Consider the following 19,485-nt stretch of genomic DNA (forward strand, 5'->3'; position numbering starts at 1 on the left):
AAAAAGACAATAATTTCCAAAGTAAAAAGAAAAACAACTTAAATACGTACTTCTCTTATTTATCAAACAGAAGCTCATGATAACATTTTCAACCAAACTGTCATCTTGAATTATATTTTGATAATTTGCCCAGAAAAGAATGTTCAATACGTAACAGTTCAGAACTATAAAACTCAAACAGCATTATCTGAAAATTGTTTGAACAACTAAAAAATATCATGAATAACTAGACTGTAAATAGTGTTAAAAAGCAACGCAACCATCCTATTAAGATTTAGTAAAGTCTACTTTACTCTTTGAAAACAGGAAACAAACTGTTTCAAATTAGTTTCAGTGACAGTTACAGAAGCTTCATAAATCTCTAGGAGATGAACACAACTGTGACAGCTGCTCTTTATCCCTTGTCATACAAACTTTAATTTAGATTGATAACTGGAGTATGAAAGAATAAACGCAACAGAGAAGTTCATTTAATAATAAAACTGAAGTATCATTACTTTATTTTTCAACATTTTTGTGGTTTTTCCTTCTGTATGTTTTATGACTTAAAACACACTCAGTGTTCTGGTTGCATGAGCTGAATTCTAACACAACCTGGTAACTCTACTAACATACAAAATTGCACATGCTTCAAGTTTTACATCAACATGACAACAGACTCCCTGATTTTATCCTTTTTTTTTTTTTTTTTTTTTTTTGCAAAGGCACTATTCATACATATTTTACATACTGGGGTTTTTTTTTCCATTCAGTGTTAACATTCAAGAATGTATGTTTCAGTTATGTGGGTTGCCCTTTCTTTGAAGACAGGTTAAAAGCTTTAAAAAACTCTGAAAGACTAATGCACCTTAAAATTTCAGGGTTTGGGTTTTGAAAGGTTGTTCATTTTGGTTGTTGGTTTTTTTTTTAAAAACAGAAACTCGTAAGATACTAATACAATTACTCAAAATACTAATTTTCTCTCAGATAGAGAACTAAAAATAACAGGCAATTAAGCAGTTGGATATACTTACTAGGATAATATTAATGTCTCTTTTTCACTTCTGACAGCAATTGTTAACCGCAGCCAGAGAATTCTAACTTTAATTAGGCTTATTCCACTTCAAATAGGTAGGAATATTTTTTTAAAGTATCCACAAAAACGTTTTAGTTAAAGTATGTTAATTTTTCTTGACAGATAGTGAAGCTGCATCCTCAACTAACACACCCTTAGGCTCATGTTAAACACCCAGCACTATTACTAGTATACATCTGTAATCAAACTAAAGAAGATATTTTATCACTGCCCACACTTTATTCAAATTTGCAATATGTGCCAGTTCATAAGAACAATAATTTATTTTGTAATTTGTGTGCTTAACCAAATGGAGTTTCAAGAACTTAATTTTGTTTCAATGGAGGTCATGAAGATGACTGGAGTTACTTTTTCCAGCCCATCAGTATGGTACGACTCCAAACACTTTATACATAAAGATCTATGGAACCACTTTAAAAAAAAAATAAAGTTTATGGAAAACATGACAGAAATAACATTAGAAACACTTCTACACATGATAAGCAAAGAAAAGCGGCAAAACCTAAGTTTGCTACCTTTCAGGGTAATTTTCAGGGGGGCTAAAAAAAAAGTGTGTGTACCAATTTTTTTTTTTTTTTTTTAAATTAGCCTTAAAGTTGCAACTGGTAAGTAGAAAACTTATATTCACAGTGCTTGGTTATCACAATTATTGATAAGAACTTGTTCAGTCAGTCTCAAATCTTTTTCCAAGAAGTCTATTTGTTGTAATCATGCATCTAATGTTTCAGATGAACTGTTATGATCAGCTTGGAAATCTGACAATATATTGAAGAGAGTGAAATCAAAATTGAAACACAGATATAGAAAATGATTGATTATGTAAAACAGTATTGTCTATTATAATAAACCATGGCCATTCGAGACAGTACTAGAAAGTAAAAATACTAGAAGAGCAGGTTACCATACCCTACTGCACCCTAACTTGCTAAGCAAAAAATAAGTGGAATTCACAAAAACTTATCATGAGCATGCAGTTTAATAATACAGCTAAAGTAGCCCAAGATCTACCTAGCATTAAACAGAGATCTTGCTTCTCCCTTCTTCCCTAACATGCTCTTATGATGGTCATCTCTGATCCTAGAGATGAGAGCAGAAAGTCAAATTATTCATTTTATTATGGGGCTAGCTTCCTGCCAGTTTAACTGAACCAATACACTGTGCCAGAGAAAAAGCTAATGCTGACCAAAGAGAGAAGACAGAAATGCATGTTTGGGGTTAGAAAAGAGAAAGCAAAGCTACCCATTTTGACAGCAGCAAGGCCTGATTTAGCTGTGTAATCTAAGCACATGGCCAGCAAACCCTTTTCTGTCCAACTAAACCTAATTTGAAAATACTCAACTATGCAGCTCTACTGTTAAGTTTAAAGAGCAGTGAAATGAAGACACAACAGGCAGGGTACATTGACTTCTTGAAATAGCAAATGAGATCTGGAAGAAGATGAATTCTACAGCACATAAGAATCTAGACACAGTTCCATGCTCTTACTGGGAATCAAATATATTAACGAGTAAAATAGACGTAGCAACATACTATCATCCAACTATACCAGCTACTTGTAGATGTGTGCTCATTATTAACACCTTCCCAAGGTTACTATACTCAAAAAAATGCCAATAGCACTAATTAGGTTGCTACAATTAGCTAAAAATCCACTAATTAAAGAAGTAAATCACCTCATTTTGACCAAAGTAGTCTAAAAGAGAGCTTATGTGGACAGATTCACTCATATATTTGATACCAAATGTCACCACTGATTTCTAGTAGGTTAAGCAACTATGGAAAAACAGTAGGGAATAAACTCTATCACTAGCAAGCCACACACAAAGTGCATGCCTGGGTAAAGCACAACTACATTCATTAGGGCTTTTACTGTCATAACTACTTGGGGGAGGGGGGGGAAAGAGTCCTTAACTGAAATAGTTATATAACTCTAAGCCACAACAAAGTGTTAACTACAGGATTAGTCAAACCGCAACTAAAAAATTACTATTCCAACAAGTCAGGCTGAAAGATAGATTAATTTGTCCAGGTAAACAATTAAAATAAATATCCAAAACCAAAAGGATCAAAAGATTAAAGGCAAACTATAGTACATTGCCCTGCTATTAATCAATTCTCTCCATTCCACAAGTCCTGCACACATATTTGACCTCCTTCATGCTCTCTCATTCCCTAACCCTTCATAAACTAAGCATGAGATATTCTCTTAATACTATCTACATTTTCCTTACAGCTCTGTTTGCAGTGCCTCCAAATATACTGCTTTATTAACCAACCCTAGACACAGCAGTATATTACAGCAAGCGCTGCTAGCCGACAAACAATTGAAACAATTCACTGCTAGTTATTTTCACATGAATTCTCCTCCTTGATTGAAGCGAATAGAAGGATGTAAAATAGCCAGATTTCTTTGCCCAATTAGGCCTGAAAACTATATTATATATTAATAAAGAAAATTGCTCAGACACTGTGAATGATTCATTTTTCTTAAGTGAGATATACATAAAAACAAATGAACAATTTAAAAATATAATCTAGCCAAGTGTTTCAAAAGAGTGCTAAGGCTTTTTTAAAGCACTAAAATTTAGGTCTATGTTTTTATCTCCTTTGATGCAATGTAATTTACCTGGAGGAACTCTGAGGCTTTTCCTCTACAACTCAAAAATTTTTAAATGAATGAAGAAAAAAAAACCCCCCAAAAAAAAACCAAAAAAAAAAAAACAAACCCTTCTGAATTACAGAAGGATATACAGGTATTCTGAAGTGATCGCAAATTCTCAGAATACACTGCTTCTTCAATTATAACAGGACTATAAACATCAGAGTCTAAAAATTGCAGTGACTGAAAAACGGGGAAATTTGTCCTTTTTGCATTAAAAGAATGGTTGAATTCCAACTGATGAATCTGGTAGGTGCTACGAAACAGAAGATGTAAGGAGGAAATGAGACCTATAAAGGGGTCTCAGGAAGCTCCTAAGTAGAACAAGCCAAATGACATGAAACAGGATAAAACGTGATTTAGCTCCATGAAGTCTATTTAATAATGAGTTAGGAAACACCCTGTTAGGACTGTCTTTCAGCACCTAGCATTTCTAGCTGCTTTCCTACTGCAGTCAAAACCAGTGCTGCCACACAGCACAGAAGACTGGTATAGAAGTACCAATTCCTCAGCACAATTGGACAGCCACAACACAGGTCTCTGCTTACTTGTGGACCTTCTTCACCTTTTCCATTGTGCAAAACAGGAATCGTCAATGTGCAAAACCAAATTCAAATGGTGTTTATCTTACTCATCACAGTCCTCCTCTCTTCAGCTAATCTGCACCAGTTTTAAAATACCTTCCCTGGACAATAGATTGGCGCATCTAAAGGGTCGGAGTGGGGGAATATATTCCTAGAAATTGAAAAAGTGAACGGCAGTTATCTCAAAGCAAGCTAAGATAATGCTGAACAATTTCTGCATCATGTTACAGTTACATATATGTATGTGTGCATATACTAAGTGTTTCATAACATGTGAAAGCAAAGAACGAATCAAAAAGGATTGACAAGTAATTCAAAATTTTCAGATGACTGAGCTGGCTCAGTATGTCGTATGGATCTTTTACAAAGGAATGCATATGATGTTTTATGGACTTAATTAGAAGATGGAATTGGGTTTTTGGTATTTCAAGACTGTAATTCAGAAGAGTTTTGTGTACGGTTTCTTCACTCTTTGCCCACCCAAATCACACAGACAACAATATTCCATTCAATTATCAAAGAATATTGCACAAAATACTGCTCATGTTTATGAGGATTTCAGTCAACTTCACTGATGTCACGTGTATTACTATAAAAAGTCATGGAAATTATTAAGAAGCAGTACTGAAATATACCTTTGTATGTGGTAAGTACATCACTGGTGATTTGTATTAAGAGAAAATTTAATGTTATCAAATGGAACTTGTGGCACTGAATTTTCATGGTAGTGATTTAAATTATTTTGAATAGCTTTTCAGGCAAGTTTTACAAGGTTTTTAAAAAGTAAGGAAATATTTTCTTAATATTTTTACAACTTGCAAGAAAACGTTAAAATGTCAGTTATGCTTCATGTCAGTGCTTTTATGCAAATGTAATTTGTATAAGTCATAAATAATTTCAAACAAATGTGTAAATAAAAACATTTAATAGAGTATTGTTCAAAAACATGTATTTATTTAAACAAAAAAAAGCATTAAAACAGTAGAAGTTTGTTACAAAGTGTAAATCAAAAATTATCAGAAAAGTTTAAGAGCATACAACAATTGCAAATAAAATCATTTCATCTCTCAAACTGAAGAAATCCCTCATATTCCTGAGCACTCTGTCCTGGGAGATTTTCCAGTACTTCATTTTTGGTAAAGCAGGAGACAGCAAGGATGATTCCATGAGTCCTGGAAGGCCTGGGAGAGGGAGAAGCATCCAATTAATGAATACATAGCTTCTTGTTCAACTTCCATTTCATCAAAACAATTTGTCATTCCTTCAGTTTCACTCAGTCTATTCTAAGTAGAATAACTGCAAATATGTTACATCTTTTCCACTTTATCTCCTCAAAACCCCACTGCATGAGCCCTATTCTTAATTCTCCAAAGACCAGTGAATTGGTGGAACCGAATAAAAAAGGTCTCTGTGTTTAGATAGCAGGATTAATTATTTTAGATTAATTTACATCTGCAATAATCAAGGTTTCAGCTTGGTCTTGTAAAGCAAATAACATACACTAAACAAAATTTTACCTTCTAACACTGTAAGTACAAGAAAAATCTAGCAGCTCTCTGCAGTCAGTCAGAGAATGCTCTCTGCTCTCTGGCTTACTGTCTCATCATTCAGAAATTCAGGTTTATGTAGTAAACAGATTTACATCTTGCAAATTACAACGCTCTTTCCTGAAAAAAAAAATCATTGCTAAATTGAAAACTTTTTCATATTTTAAAACAAACACTTAGGAACTATCTCAGATACAGCCATGATACAATGCTCTGAAACATTACTCCAATAATAATATTAATAGTATTAATAGTAACAACTTTAGATACAGCATTTCACAAACTATGGAAAAAAAACAATATTAATATTTTTAAATTTAATTATTCACAGCAGATATGCTGAAAAGGAAGGAAAGAAGGCAATAACCAGTATAAAATCTCATTTTAAGGACAGGAAGACTTCCTGTGACACATGAGAGGGAACAGAAAGGTAAGCAAGGTAGGTATAGACAGACGATGGCTTTTTCATGACCACAGAACCTTTATGTTCTCATAGTAACACTGGTCTGGGATTTAATCCCATCCCAACCCCATTACGATTTGGGCCTAGATTAATTATTCCATGAGGTCATGGCAGCACCAATTTAAAAAACACTAGGTAACAGAACTTGCACTTAATGCCTTCTACAAAAGAATTTAAGATCACAATAAAAATACTTACAAAGGTAAGACTCCTCTTTCCCAAGTTTTCAGTTCATGAGTTCTTGTAAGCATCTCCAAATTGTTTCAAGCTCCTCTATTGTAAGAAGATTGCAGACAGTATCTCAGTTGCCATTCCAGTCTTCAGCAGCTTCATTTTTCTTGACATTCTTTATCCGACATGAAGTGCTACAATAGTGTTCATTTTCTGCCCTTGACTTCCTATTAACTCTGAGTTTTCTCTTGATCCAACACTGCTAGGGGTCTCAAAGTGATTTCATACAGCCATTCCACTTAGCAATGGCCTAACATACATCCTTATTATGACAGTGTTTCTCTTGAGCTTTCATATCTCTGGATGATTAATAAATCCAGGTCCTTTCTGATTTTAGATATACACACAAGGCCCAGTGAATTACTGAAATGCAGATGTAGAACCAAAACGTCAGGTGTAGTGAAGCGTAGCTGACTCCACAAGCAAGAGACCACAAACAACCGTGCAGCACAACTTAATACTTGGAAAAATGCAGATCAACCGGAATTCGGAGCAACAGGAAGGTGTACAAAGAGAGCAACACGTGCAACTTGAAACAGGACTCGCAACCCAGTGCAGAATTTCCTTGTCCACACTGAGTTAGCGAACAGTGAGTCACATGGTGTATCTTGCTCACAAAAATATGTCTGGAATTGCATCCACATGGACAAGATCCATTTGGATACAAACTAACATGCTACAAAGACACAGAGCTTTCAGGAAAACTGCCCTGACGGTAACCAGCATTTGTTCTGACAACATGTAACACTGCTACGTAATATAGGCGGTTAAATGTAAGCAGAAAATAGTTTTCCTGTACCACAAATGTTTGAAATTCCAAAGAAGCGGTTACATTATGGCAGAATAAGCTTACAGATCTCTAGTGGTTTTTACGATAAAAAATACAAGATTATTGAGACTGACACACACAATCACCTGGTATGAGAAACCTAAGGTTTAAATTCCTCCTCCTCCTCCTAATTTATACCAGAAATCCTAATCTGAATGTACCGTATTCCAGCAGGGGCTGGTATCTACCCCCTCTGAAATTTTCTTTAATTGCAGCTGTGCATCTCCTGGCTTAGTTTGACAGCTGAGTTTTATCTTGCTGAAAATGTTACAGTATTCTGCTTTTATTGCAGAGTGGTGAACTAATGAGACATTACTAAATTACACTTTCATCATGCTTACGCTGCTGCAAAGGTTGAAAGAATGCTCTCAACATTTAACACACTCAATTCCTACATTCAGTCACTCGTCCTATTCCAAATGTGTGAACCTATGTGCTAAAATCAGGTACCTCAATCCATACTAAACCATCAAAACATCTATGACTTCAGTCCTTATAAAAAGACTCACAAACCTACTTTTTGGCATTCAGATTTGAATGAAAAATAAATGTTACTAGGAAAGCAAATTATCACTTCCGTACACGTCATTTGTATCTTCAAAAGCTCTTTAGTAACAGTTTCCCAAATTGTTTCTGGATGCCTTTAGCAGAGCAAGAAGTCTCCCATTGCTAGAACAAATGTCACACAATTGTCATGCAAGATTCAGGATTAAGGGCTCTCTCAGTTGTCATAAAGCTAAAATAAACATGGCTTTCCTCCCACCAAAATATTTGCAAAACTGCAACTGTGTGTAAACATTATCAGGAGACACCATCAGATGATCTAATCGGCACAGAGTTATTACTCATGGCATTGTTAAAAATAAGAATTTATAATATATTATTAACCCTTTAGGACAGTTTTTTTTCTTTTAGTTGTAGAGAGAACCTAAAATAAAAGGTATTATCACTTGCAATATCACGAATCAAGCCGCAAGTGACTCAGAACTGCAACACAAAGGTTTCAGATAAATTGAGAAAAATACAAAAATCAATAGTTAAAAGAAAGAAATGAATAAAGCAATTTAACGTACAGACCAATATTCACTTAAAATCAGAGCAAGAAATTAGATCTAGAGTAAAAATCTAAGGTAAATCCAGAGTATTACAAGAGCAAATATTAAATACACCAATAGCTTAAACATTTTTGCTAGGGAACTTCTGCAACTCTGCGTTTATTCCTATGTAAATTACTTAAGCAAAATTCATAGTCTGAGTTTTGAATCCTTCTGTAATTCTATTACAAATCTCAGGACTTTTGAGGTACTTCATAAATTTAATATCCCCGTTTCAAGTTTAAGTAAAATACACACTCTTATTCATTCTAACTTGAATGCATCATTCAGTGGAACTTGAATATATTAGAAAGACTCAAATCAAAAAGCTATTTAAAAACAAGTTTTAGAAAGATTTTATGTGTCACTGGGGAAAATAACTGCTGTTAGCACTTAGCCAGGACCAGGACTATATTGAAGAAAATACCTTCATTTAGGTATTTTTCTTATTATGTAGATATTAGCTTTTAAATGAGCTTTCAGAATACAGTTTCCTGAGTTTCATACATTTTCAGGGGCAAAATATCTTTTAAGGTTGATAGTTTTCGAATTTTGAATTTTGTCTTTCTTCACTGGACACTTACTGGAATAGCTACACTCCCCAATATGAAAATACTGACAAACTGGCAAATACATTAACAGTCACCAGGGTCTCCAAATGTAAGTTGGTGGTAAAGACAAACTTATTTACCATATTAATTAAATGGTCTATTTAACATGGAATATCAGTTCTCTAATCACATCTCATTTGAACTTCTTATTTCAATTAACAATCCGAAAGTCTACTAGAGACCCTACTGTTCTAGGATCATTAAGAACATTTTCATTATCTGTCAAATGAGGGAGCAAAAGGCAGAAACTGCAAGTACTCTCAGGAGTAGGCCTCTACCCTACTTAAGAGATGATTAGGGAGAAAGCAGCAGTAGTTCTCATTAGTTGCTTAGCAATGAAATGTCCCCCTATGAAACAAGAAATGAACAAAGCAACAGAGGTGTCACCATGCAAATGAGTAAATAGATAGTCGATCATCCACTCAAGGATAATCTGCCCTTCATTAAATCTAATCAGTCTGGATTAAGACACCAATGGGTACCTTGCATAGAGGAGGTAGGAAGAATCCACTATATACAGCCTCACCAAAGTAACCAGAGAATACATTGCTCAAGTTTACATAAGTGTTGTGTATTTTCATTGTTCGTGTGTATGACAAATAGAAATAGAAGGAAAACAGTTTTAATTCAAGCCAGAATAACACTGTCATATTTATTGTTAACCTTACCTTTTCTATCCATAGTTATACCCAAATTATTAATGAATTACCGTTAATGATTAGCTATACTCCTAATGTTTATGAAGACTTAAATACTTATCTATAAATTTAAGATATGAATGATGTTGTAGTAACAGATAAGCATTTAACCAATATCTGAGTTCACCAAAAAAAAGTTTTCAAAAAGTACACTCACATATAAGGCCAAACTCAACTGAAACGCAACTCTTTGCACTACTATTTTTACTAGTGTTGTAAGCCCTAGAAGAGCAAAGTTCTTAACCAGAGAAATTTGAATACTGCTGCCTTAATTTTCAGACCCTAATTCCAGGTTGCCATTCTTTCAGTCACAGGTCCAATTTAATATGTTCCCTCTGCTTTAATTTCCCCACCACCCATTCAAGAGGTTTCCTTGTTCATTGGGTTTTTTCTTGGTTTGGTGTGGATTTTTTTCATTGTTGTTGTTGTCTGGGTTTTGGTTGTTTGTTTGTTTTTTTTTTAACACTTGCTCATTTCATAAATACAACCTGAAGTTTTCATAAAAAACATGATTGGGGGGCAGGGGGGGTGGGGGGAGGGGAGAAAGGGAGAATAAAACCACCTATAAAGAAAAAAACATCAGGAGTGGTGAACACTTCTTAATCAGAAATCAAGATGAAAGCAAATCCTAGATCGTTCTTCTTTCCCCTGCTTTCAGACCTGACAAACAAGAACACTGTCTGCAACTTCGACAAAAACAAACCAAACAAAACCCTTTGTAAAGGGGGAGGTTGTTTGGAATAAAAATCTGAAAGGTTCCTGAACTCCACTGACTACTTACAGAAAATTTGATTGCTTGTCAGTATGTACTTTAAGTGAACTATATAGATTTATAATTACAAAAATTTATGATAAAATTCATGTATCAAATTATGCTTTGATTAGCTTATCCAAATTGTTATTCAGATTAGAATGAGATGCTGTTACAAAACCAGTACCAATTCATAATTCAGTATTAAGATAAATCTTACCTATATATTCACAAACGAAGACTACAAAAAAAGGAGTAACAAGATCATTTATGCCCTGAACGTATCCACTGGCTGGATGACGTATTGCCCAGATAAACAAAATTCTTTCAAAGATCTGAAAAAGAGTTAAAGAAACTATCAGATAATTTATCAAGTGATGAGTACATTTTAAACAAGACACTTGAAAATTACACAAGGACAAATTTAATATCATAGAGTTACTAGTATAAAAACATGCATACAAAAGAATTATGAATACCAGTGTTCATTTATGAACTTCCAGTGCTAAGTAAGCTTCTCAGTTCTTCAAAAGGAAGCATTTTCAGGGTATTAGCACATGAGAAAACCAACTTAGTATACAATTCGGTTACAGTAGTTACAAGAAAGTAGCACTTATTCACTGGAGCTTTTCCATTAACATAAAATTCCTCTTTCCTCAAAAGACAAAAATAGCAAATCATCTTACCATTTTCACCTGTTTGAAAGAAGTATTTCATCAATACAGTATTCTATTTATTCCTAAATAACAGAAAGAAGTACTTCATATAGCTTAGATTTTTTTTAATAACATGCCCATAAAAAGAGATTCCATAATAGTTAAGCTTGCCTAATATTGCAGTGTGGGGTTTCAGACTTCAGAAGAATGCATATCGGTTAATACAAAATCTGAAAAACTCAGGAAACATCGAAATAAGGCAACTTCCTGCCACATCGCATAACCTCAGCCCCTCAACCCTAACCTGTACCTGGCTTAGGATCTGCAAAAGCTCCTAAGGCCGCAACATATCTGATCATGGGAAGGACAGCATAAGGAATACAGAGCAGGGAAATCACAGAACTTACCTCTGACACAATTTAGGTGTGTGACAAGCTCTATTTCCTCTCAATTATTTGCTTCTGAACATGCTACATGTCTTTAAAACACTGCAGCAAAGTGAAAGTTGCTACGTGCTTAGCTCTAATTACAGGTATAATTTTCTGAAGCAAAAGAACATTTGCTCTTTCCCTGGAAGGTCTGCCCAAGAAGCCAGAATGCAGAGGCAGGTAAGTGGAGCAGAGAAAGCGGAGTTCAAACCAAAGGAGGACTATGTCGCTCTTAAGATCAGGCCTCAGTACTAATCAAAAAAATAAGAGACTTTGTAAGGACCTCAAGGAGATTGCGTAGTTTGCTGCAACCCCAGAAGTCAATGAATGCTCAGGCTTCAAGAAAGCCTGTTAAAATACCTGCCCTGAAAGGACACAATAGGAAGAGGAAGTTTAGTTTATGCAGCCTGTATTATTTCTATTCGATCTCACTTCAAGTTTTTGCTAGATTAAGAAGCTGACCATTCTAATTCCATTTTAAATAAAATCTTATTCTTTAGTTTAAAAGTCATTTTCAAGTCATTTGCAGTCATTTTCAAGTAAGGAAAAGTCTATGCATATATAAACTGCATCTGGGTGCTTGACAGTCCCATCACAGGCTTCCACAGGAGCTACCTGAAGCTGAAACACATTTACACCTTTTGCTTTGAAAACAAGTCCCAAATATCAACATTTACCCATCTCCTACATGCTTTCTTTTGAGAATCAACTTTCCTTAATCTCCAGGTTTTATGTCTCCCTGTCATGCTGAAAATCCACAGAACAAGGAAGACTGTCAGCAACAATAAATATGAAAAGCTTGGTGGGCACTGAAACACAAGCCTTAACACAGCTCATGTCCAATCCATTTCAGCTACAATTGAGATTCCATTTTTGCTCAGTGTGATTTCACTTTGGGGGCAAAGATTACGCAGAAAGGGAGGTATTCATTTAGCAAATTCTCCATAAAAGCCTCTTGTTTTCATTAGCCATAATGCTTATTCCTTTAGCTATAAATTCTTCTTGGTGCTAGTCCTGTCATCCTGAGTCTTTTAATATGCACTGCACATTAAACTGAAAAAATACCAACCATTGCCCATCAAGCAACAGCCAGTGGGGTTTCATTGTCTACCAACAACTGTATAAAGACTTCAAGTTCTGCCATTTACAGCTTGCTTTTACATTTTACATAATTATACCTTTATGAAATTACAGTTGTTTGTCATATTTTTACTATTATTGGAAAACTGCAAATCTATCTCAGTTAGCTCACAGCCGTTCCTTCCTGCTTCTGTCAGTTGCCATTTCTAGTTTCAGTAACATTAGTTTTTCAGTATTATCAGTGTTATCATTCTGTGTTTCACTTCAAATAAAGGACATGTTTAACATACTGCAAATACAAATTACTTTCTTGAAAACAAATATTAGATAGAGGTGACTAGAAAAACCTATTTAAATAGTAATTGCTGAACGCAGAATACTGTTATGTACTAGGCTAAACAAAAAACTCCTGGTGTGATGGGGTTACAAAATATGCACAGTTAGAAATAAAATTCAGTAAGTAACAGCTACCAAAACATCCATTGTAAAAATTATAGAAAATAGTGCTTTCAATGAAGGCATGTCTCAAGTCAAACAATCCCCGAATTTGTACCACCAATCTCTCCTTTCCTCAGAACCTGATAATATACATAGCTTGCACTGCGAAATGAGATGCCTTTGGATTTCAAAGCATTTTTTAAATCCAGCTATGAAAGCTAAAGGGGGGGGGGGGGGATGTTTGGGGGTTTGGTTTGGGTTTTTTTTAATATTATTGAGCATGAAGTATCACTCAAGTGACTGGCACATCAGCTTTAATATCCCCAAAGGCATCTAATCAGAAATTCAACAAATACACACTGAAACAGTGTTTTCAATTTCCTACCCATTTTCATAAAGTTTCATTTAGTATTCTGAATTGAAAAAAAAAAAAAAAAAGAGCTCTGAAAACCTGAAAGGCAGACTGATGAAAGTTTCTATACAGCACTCATCATTGTGTTCAAATAGGACTCATTAAAAAGGTCGCTTCCCCAAAAGATTTCCTTCTTGATTTCCAAACCAGCAACAGAAACTGGAATTACTTTTCTACTATGAACCACTACATTTCATGAGATAGTATTACCAATCAATTATTCTCTTTTTAATTTAACTCTCATTCATGGTATCAGTAAGGACTATATTCATATACATAAAGAGAAGAATCTGTTAGCTTAAATGCAGATTTTGTATTTCTTGTAGGTTTTGTCACCTCAGAGGAACCCCAAAACCCCCAAAGCCTTAACCATGAAAGCTTTTGAGAACATGTATCGGGCAATCGGGCTTGGGGCCAGGGGACGGACACAACGACAAATTTATAACCTATTTTTAAATTGTTTTGTTTCCTTGAAATTCTGCAATATTATGCAAGCAAAGACGGGAAATACACAGCCATGCACTATTAATTTCAATAAAACCCAGTTAAAGATAAAGCAGAGATCGATAATAGATTACAGACTACTCCACACCAACTAATCAAATTTATTAAACCTAAACTTACAGTCATTAGTCTTTAAAATAAACCTGACTGAACTACATGGGGAAAGACCTCCAACTCCTCTCTCCTCCTCTTTGAGGGCCAATATCTATTTGGACCCAGACCTTTTAGTCCTTGTTCCAACATTATCTTCCCCCCACCTAGGATCCACGTAACTCCCATAAAAAATAAACACTTTAAACTGAATTTAAAAGGAAGGTATAATAAGAAGTTATTTGCACACATCAGACTCAAAACACTGTTTTCTAAACAGAAATATTTTATTACAGAAACCAAACCCCAAGTTTGGATAAGAAGTTAAAACGCCTTTATGAAGTCTAATGAAAAGGTCTTTGGGAAGAAAGACTCAGATGCCACCAAGAATAACAAAAATCTTGGAATGGTAACATTCAGAAATTGAAGTCAGAAGACATTGTGAGGTTTATACACATGTTCTGTTTCTGGTCTTTTGACTAGCGTTTTTCTCCAGCTTTGTCACCTACGCTCTCTTCACTTCATTCTAAGTGACGTTCTTCCTCGTAGCAGTATCAGTATTCTAAATCTCTGTAGCATCAAAAATTAGTATGTACAAAAACCATCATAATATCCACAATATGTCTTGCACACAATGCCACCCCTTGAAACCTCTCTTTAACCTTATTCTGATTCCCTTCTCCTCTTGATAGCTCTTGCCATCTCGCCTTAAAAAAGGGGAAGTGACCGTTGCTCACCTGGGACCAGCAACATCTTCCCAGTCCCTAGAAGGGAGGTTGCTCTGTGAACAACACAAGGCCCCTGTCTGCATTAAGCCTTTGGGAGCAGGAAGGGGTCCCCTGTAAGAAATAGGGGTTAGGCTTGCTGGGACGGGTCTCCAAAAAGCCAGAAAGGGAGAGGAAGAAACAAGGGAGAAGCTGGATGTTATGACCCTTCTGGCAGAAGGAAGACTGAGCACAAAGGCTAAGACATACACAAGCCCACCCTCCCAGTAGCCCACACATCCAGTTAGGGGATCAATCGAGCTCTAACAACCGCTAACACATGAAGATCCTGCAGCTCTGTAAAGTTCAGGATACCAATGGATCAGTAAAAATTAAATAGATCTCTATTACTTCTTTTTAAAGCAAACACTTCCTAGATTTCCCTTATCCCACTGACTGCTGCTATCCACCCTTCTCATATTCTTAGTCTTCTGTACCTCCAGACCACTTACTCCCACCTAACAGATTATTATTAAATACACCTTTGTTTTACACTTTTTTTTTTTTTTTTTAGTATTAATCAGCTGTCACATCTCACTCCTCCAAGCTTGCTATCATTTTTCCATCCATTTCCTTACTACTCACTAAGGAAGAAAAAAGCTGTTGGCGTAGGAAAGATGGATGTGATACGGTATGGACAGAGACTGGGGGAAGGGTGTTGGGTTTTGTTGTGGTTTCTTTTCTTTTTTTTCTTTTTTTAAACAAGAAAGCAGCAGCACTCTAGTTGTAAAATACCTTGATCACATTAATGAGAAGTTTGTCCACCTGCTTTTAAGTGGCTCAATTACACTTGTTATACAGCTCAATTTACTAAACATTCAAACTAAAGAAATGTAAGTATGATCAGCAAGCAGGGATACTGGGCTGTATTCAACAGTCTAAATTAATTTAAGGAGCTGTATACATGAAATAGAATTATAAGTGTTGGATGATAATTCAATGTCACTTGCAAGAACAATCATAGTTTCTAAAAAGTGTGGATTTAAAATACGTTTATTTTAAGGCAGTGTTTAAGATGCACATGTCCAAAGAACCATTACAAAAGCATACTTTTGGACAAGTTTAACAAATTACTAGAAATGAAAACAATGATAATTTTATAGAAGAAAATATTTGCAAACGAGATCTCAGTTAATCACATTAAATAAATATGCTACCTGAGCAATAGTTATCTGCCAAAAGACAATTAAAAGCAAAAAGGACCTAAATAATTTCATGTCTTTAACAATCCCACAAAATTAACTGAAACTGCATTCCAGACTCAAATTTTACTGAATATTTGCTGCTGAAGCTCTATTGACGTATTGGATTTTACTTAGGAAAAAGTTACCTAGACACAGTATTTCCTTTTTATTTTGACTACTTCCAAGCAACAATAAGACAAGTGTTTTCTTCTGGGAAGCCTACTAGTTCTGAAATTGACTGTCAGCATTTTCATTAAACTAGTCTATTTTCAGAGTAATTGTAATTCAGCTATTTAAAAAAATAATTCTCCTTTCAACTGTGACTGCTTGCAAAAAATACTGCACTAATATCTTTTTCACATTAATACACTCTTCAAACTGCCAAATAAACTCTTTAGCTCCAAGTTAATCATCCAGCCAAAAAGGAGTTGTAACTATCCTGTAACTCTAATTCTTTTCAATTTTTTTTTATAGGATGCTTTCCCCAACACACTAAATATTTAACAAAATTACACATTTCAGAAAACCTTGACCATACCTTCTTTAATCATCAACACAAGTTTACTCTAACATTTCTAACTGTATTATGGAAAAAGCAGAGATCCATAATAAATACAAAGTTGCGTTCCTACAAACTATTACCAGGTTTGCACCTCATCTAAAGAAATGCATTAACCATTTCTCAAGAGCAGTCACATAAATATACCTTGTCTCATGCATAACCAAATACACAAAAGACAGACCTACTCCAAGATCCTACAGGTTTCTATTTTTACTTGACAATCTCATCATTTTACTAAGTAACACTTTACTTCAAAATAGTCTCTAATGATATTTTGTCTTTCTTGTATCATTTTTATTAACCTACTTGACTTCCAACCCAAATAATTTGGTGAAAAGAAAGGGCATTAAATATATTCTACAGAAGATGTCTACCTGGAATTTCTATTTTAAAATTATTTTTACAATTGTTCACCTAATGCCTAACAGTCATTCTTGATGAAGCATTTTGTACTTTGCAATCTTCCTTTAAAAACAAGAATATACACCAAGATTCTTACATCAGACAAGCTAAACAGTTTCTAATGTCTTCGCTAAAACACAGGGAAAAAAAAAAAAAAAAAAAACACTTAATTTTGGGGTATTTTCATCCAAACTAAGAATGACAAAACCACAAAATCATTGTACATCTGAACCTGTCATGCTCATTTGAGAGACAGATGATCTTCACTGAAACCTTAAGAACAGTAAAATCCTGAAATGCAAGGAAGTAAAAAACCCACCCCAAAAAAGCCATCACTTTATATTGAATGAAAATACATCTTTAGAATAATTTAAGAGACTATTGCTGAGACAGCACAAGACTGTCTTTCCTCTTAGAAGTATCTGAGCATTCTTCTTTCTGTAGCCATCTTTTCATGTAATAATATTCACCTCCAATTTAATTATTGGCTTATTTCTAGCTACAAAACTGACACTGATCTTACTAATTTCTTTAACAGTTTTTTTTCTTGCTAGTATTGTTTCCTTTCTTGTCCCTTTATTTTTCTTACTTTACTCTTTGATTCGTGCCCAGAAAAGCCCAGTTAAGACACCGTCACGTAGACAGCAATCAGAAAGCAGTAGTTTTATACATTTTCTCTAAAAAAACTGCAATAGGCTATTTCTTCAAACTGCTTTCTCCAACACAAGTGGAGGAGCACTTGCATTAAACAAATAATTGCAAGAGCAGAAAAACAAATGAAAGCTAGTTCTGCTTTTAACTTCTCATATCATCTCATGAACCATCAGAAAATGCTCTATGTGGCTCTATAATGATACTAACAGAACCTACATGGAAGTACATTTGAAGAACTAACTAGAACCACTAGAAAGCAGAAGAAATTGAAGGATTAAAAGAAACAATTGAAAGAAGACAAGTCACACCACCTATACTATTTATGACCTATATACTTTACCAAAAAAAGCCCCCATGGGATTCAATTACCCAACAATATAGACCAATTGGATTAACATATTTATCATTAATTGATATATATTTACTACAGTAGTAAAATAATTTAAATAGTGTACTCAATATATGAAACTTACAAAGACGCAAAATTAAATAAGGTACACAAACCAGTCATGCTACAAACTCACAAAAAAAGAATTTCCCAAGTGGAAGACTCTATGATAAGAACTTCCAGACCTTGAATGATTTTGACAAATACATATATCCATGGGAACTATGGTCTGGATTACTTCAAAATCACATTATTAACAAAATATTTAAAAAGCAAAAAAAATAAAAAAAAACCTCAAAGGCAGAAGACAGAAGGAAAAAACCTGACAGATTCAATGCAGGAGATTAACAAGATGCCTTTCCTTTTACTATTCATATTTACACCATTTTTCTTAGCCTATACTTATATATCGTCATTTTTTGGACTTTATAGAGCGAGTTCTGAAGTCAAAATAGCAAATGTTGTCAAATTCATTATTAACCAACGCTGTGATATCAGATTCATTAATAAAATTATTTCTCTTAAAAAAACACAACTCTTTAGGTATCATTCTTACCTCTGTTACTTTGGGCTGAAGTCTTAAAACTTCAGGACTCATGCGTGGGATATCTATATGGATCTAATTAGACAGAAAGAAGAATACTGTAAAAGGAACCAACAGCACACTTTTTAAACAATCCCATGGTTTTACAGTATTACTTATAATCCCGCTGTATCACTACTTTTGGAACAGCATGGATTTACTGTATTTCAAAACATACGGTCAAATCTTTAAGTCATTATTAATCTATCAACAAGGCAAAACAAAAAAAACATATACTTTATTTTCACATTTTAAGATCCTTATATCACATTTTGATTGCTTGCAATTTAGAATCACATTGGCAATACTCATCACCTCAGGGTAATTATGAGTAAATACATACTACTTCTTCTGTAAAGTCATGTTCAATTGACACTATCGTATATAATTCTTGCTCCAGAAGATCAGGCTTGAAGCTGAAAGACAGATCTCAGCTTCTTCTGTCCAAAGGAAGGCTGAAGTAGTATTGCTTAGTCTACACTTAGTGACACGAACTATTCATTTTAACATAAAACTTGAAGAAAAGTTAATGTGCTTATCTGGGTGGGCAAGAAAGTTTGACATGACTATGTTTATTGCATGTCATACACAGTTTCAACTTCTTAAGCAGAAGCATGAAGACAGTAAGAAACAGTCACTGTTATACTTTCCCTGTCCATCCTCACTCATGTGAAGGAGGGTCTGAACAGTAGTCAAAAGATTTGAAAACCCTACTTTTCTTAAACAGCCAACCACAGCAGCACCACATGGCATGACTCAGGCTGACATGAAGAGTGATCCACTATTTCAAATTTCAGA

General features: G+C 34.6%; 1 protein-coding gene and 1 long non-coding RNA gene across 5 annotated transcripts in view; both read right to left on the reverse strand.

Annotated features, from left to right (window-relative positions):
- The window catches only part of TBC1D22A (TBC1 domain family member 22A), a 184,804-nt gene that overhangs the window by 128,611 nt on the left and 36,708 nt on the right, over nucleotides 1-19,485 (reverse strand). For all 4 annotated transcript variants that reach the window (XM_086473776.1, XM_086473768.1, XM_086473763.1 and 1 more), the window contains 2 exons: nucleotides 18,661-18,723; nucleotides 10,763-10,877 (listed from right to left, as the gene is read on the reverse strand). In XM_086473776.1, the coding sequence (XP_086329902.1) occupies nucleotides 10,763-10,877; nucleotides 18,661-18,723 (178 nt within the window). The remainder of the gene's footprint in view (nucleotides 1-10,762; nucleotides 10,878-18,660; nucleotides 18,724-19,485) is intronic.
- LOC147416392 (uncharacterized) lies at nucleotides 5,251-8,535 on the reverse strand. The gene is made up of 3 exons (XR_015183906.1): nucleotides 6,527-8,535; nucleotides 5,836-5,985; nucleotides 5,251-5,499 (listed from the first exon to the last, which is right to left on the reverse strand). It is a non-coding gene; the product is annotated as an uncharacterized LOC147416392 (long non-coding RNA).

Source organism: Leptosomus discolor, chromosome 1 (assembly GCF_034619465.1).
Source record: "Leptosomus discolor isolate bLepDis1 chromosome 1, bLepDis1.hap2, whole genome shotgun sequence".
NCBI classification, from domain to species: Eukaryota; Metazoa; Chordata; class Aves; order Leptosomiformes; family Leptosomidae; genus Leptosomus; species Leptosomus discolor.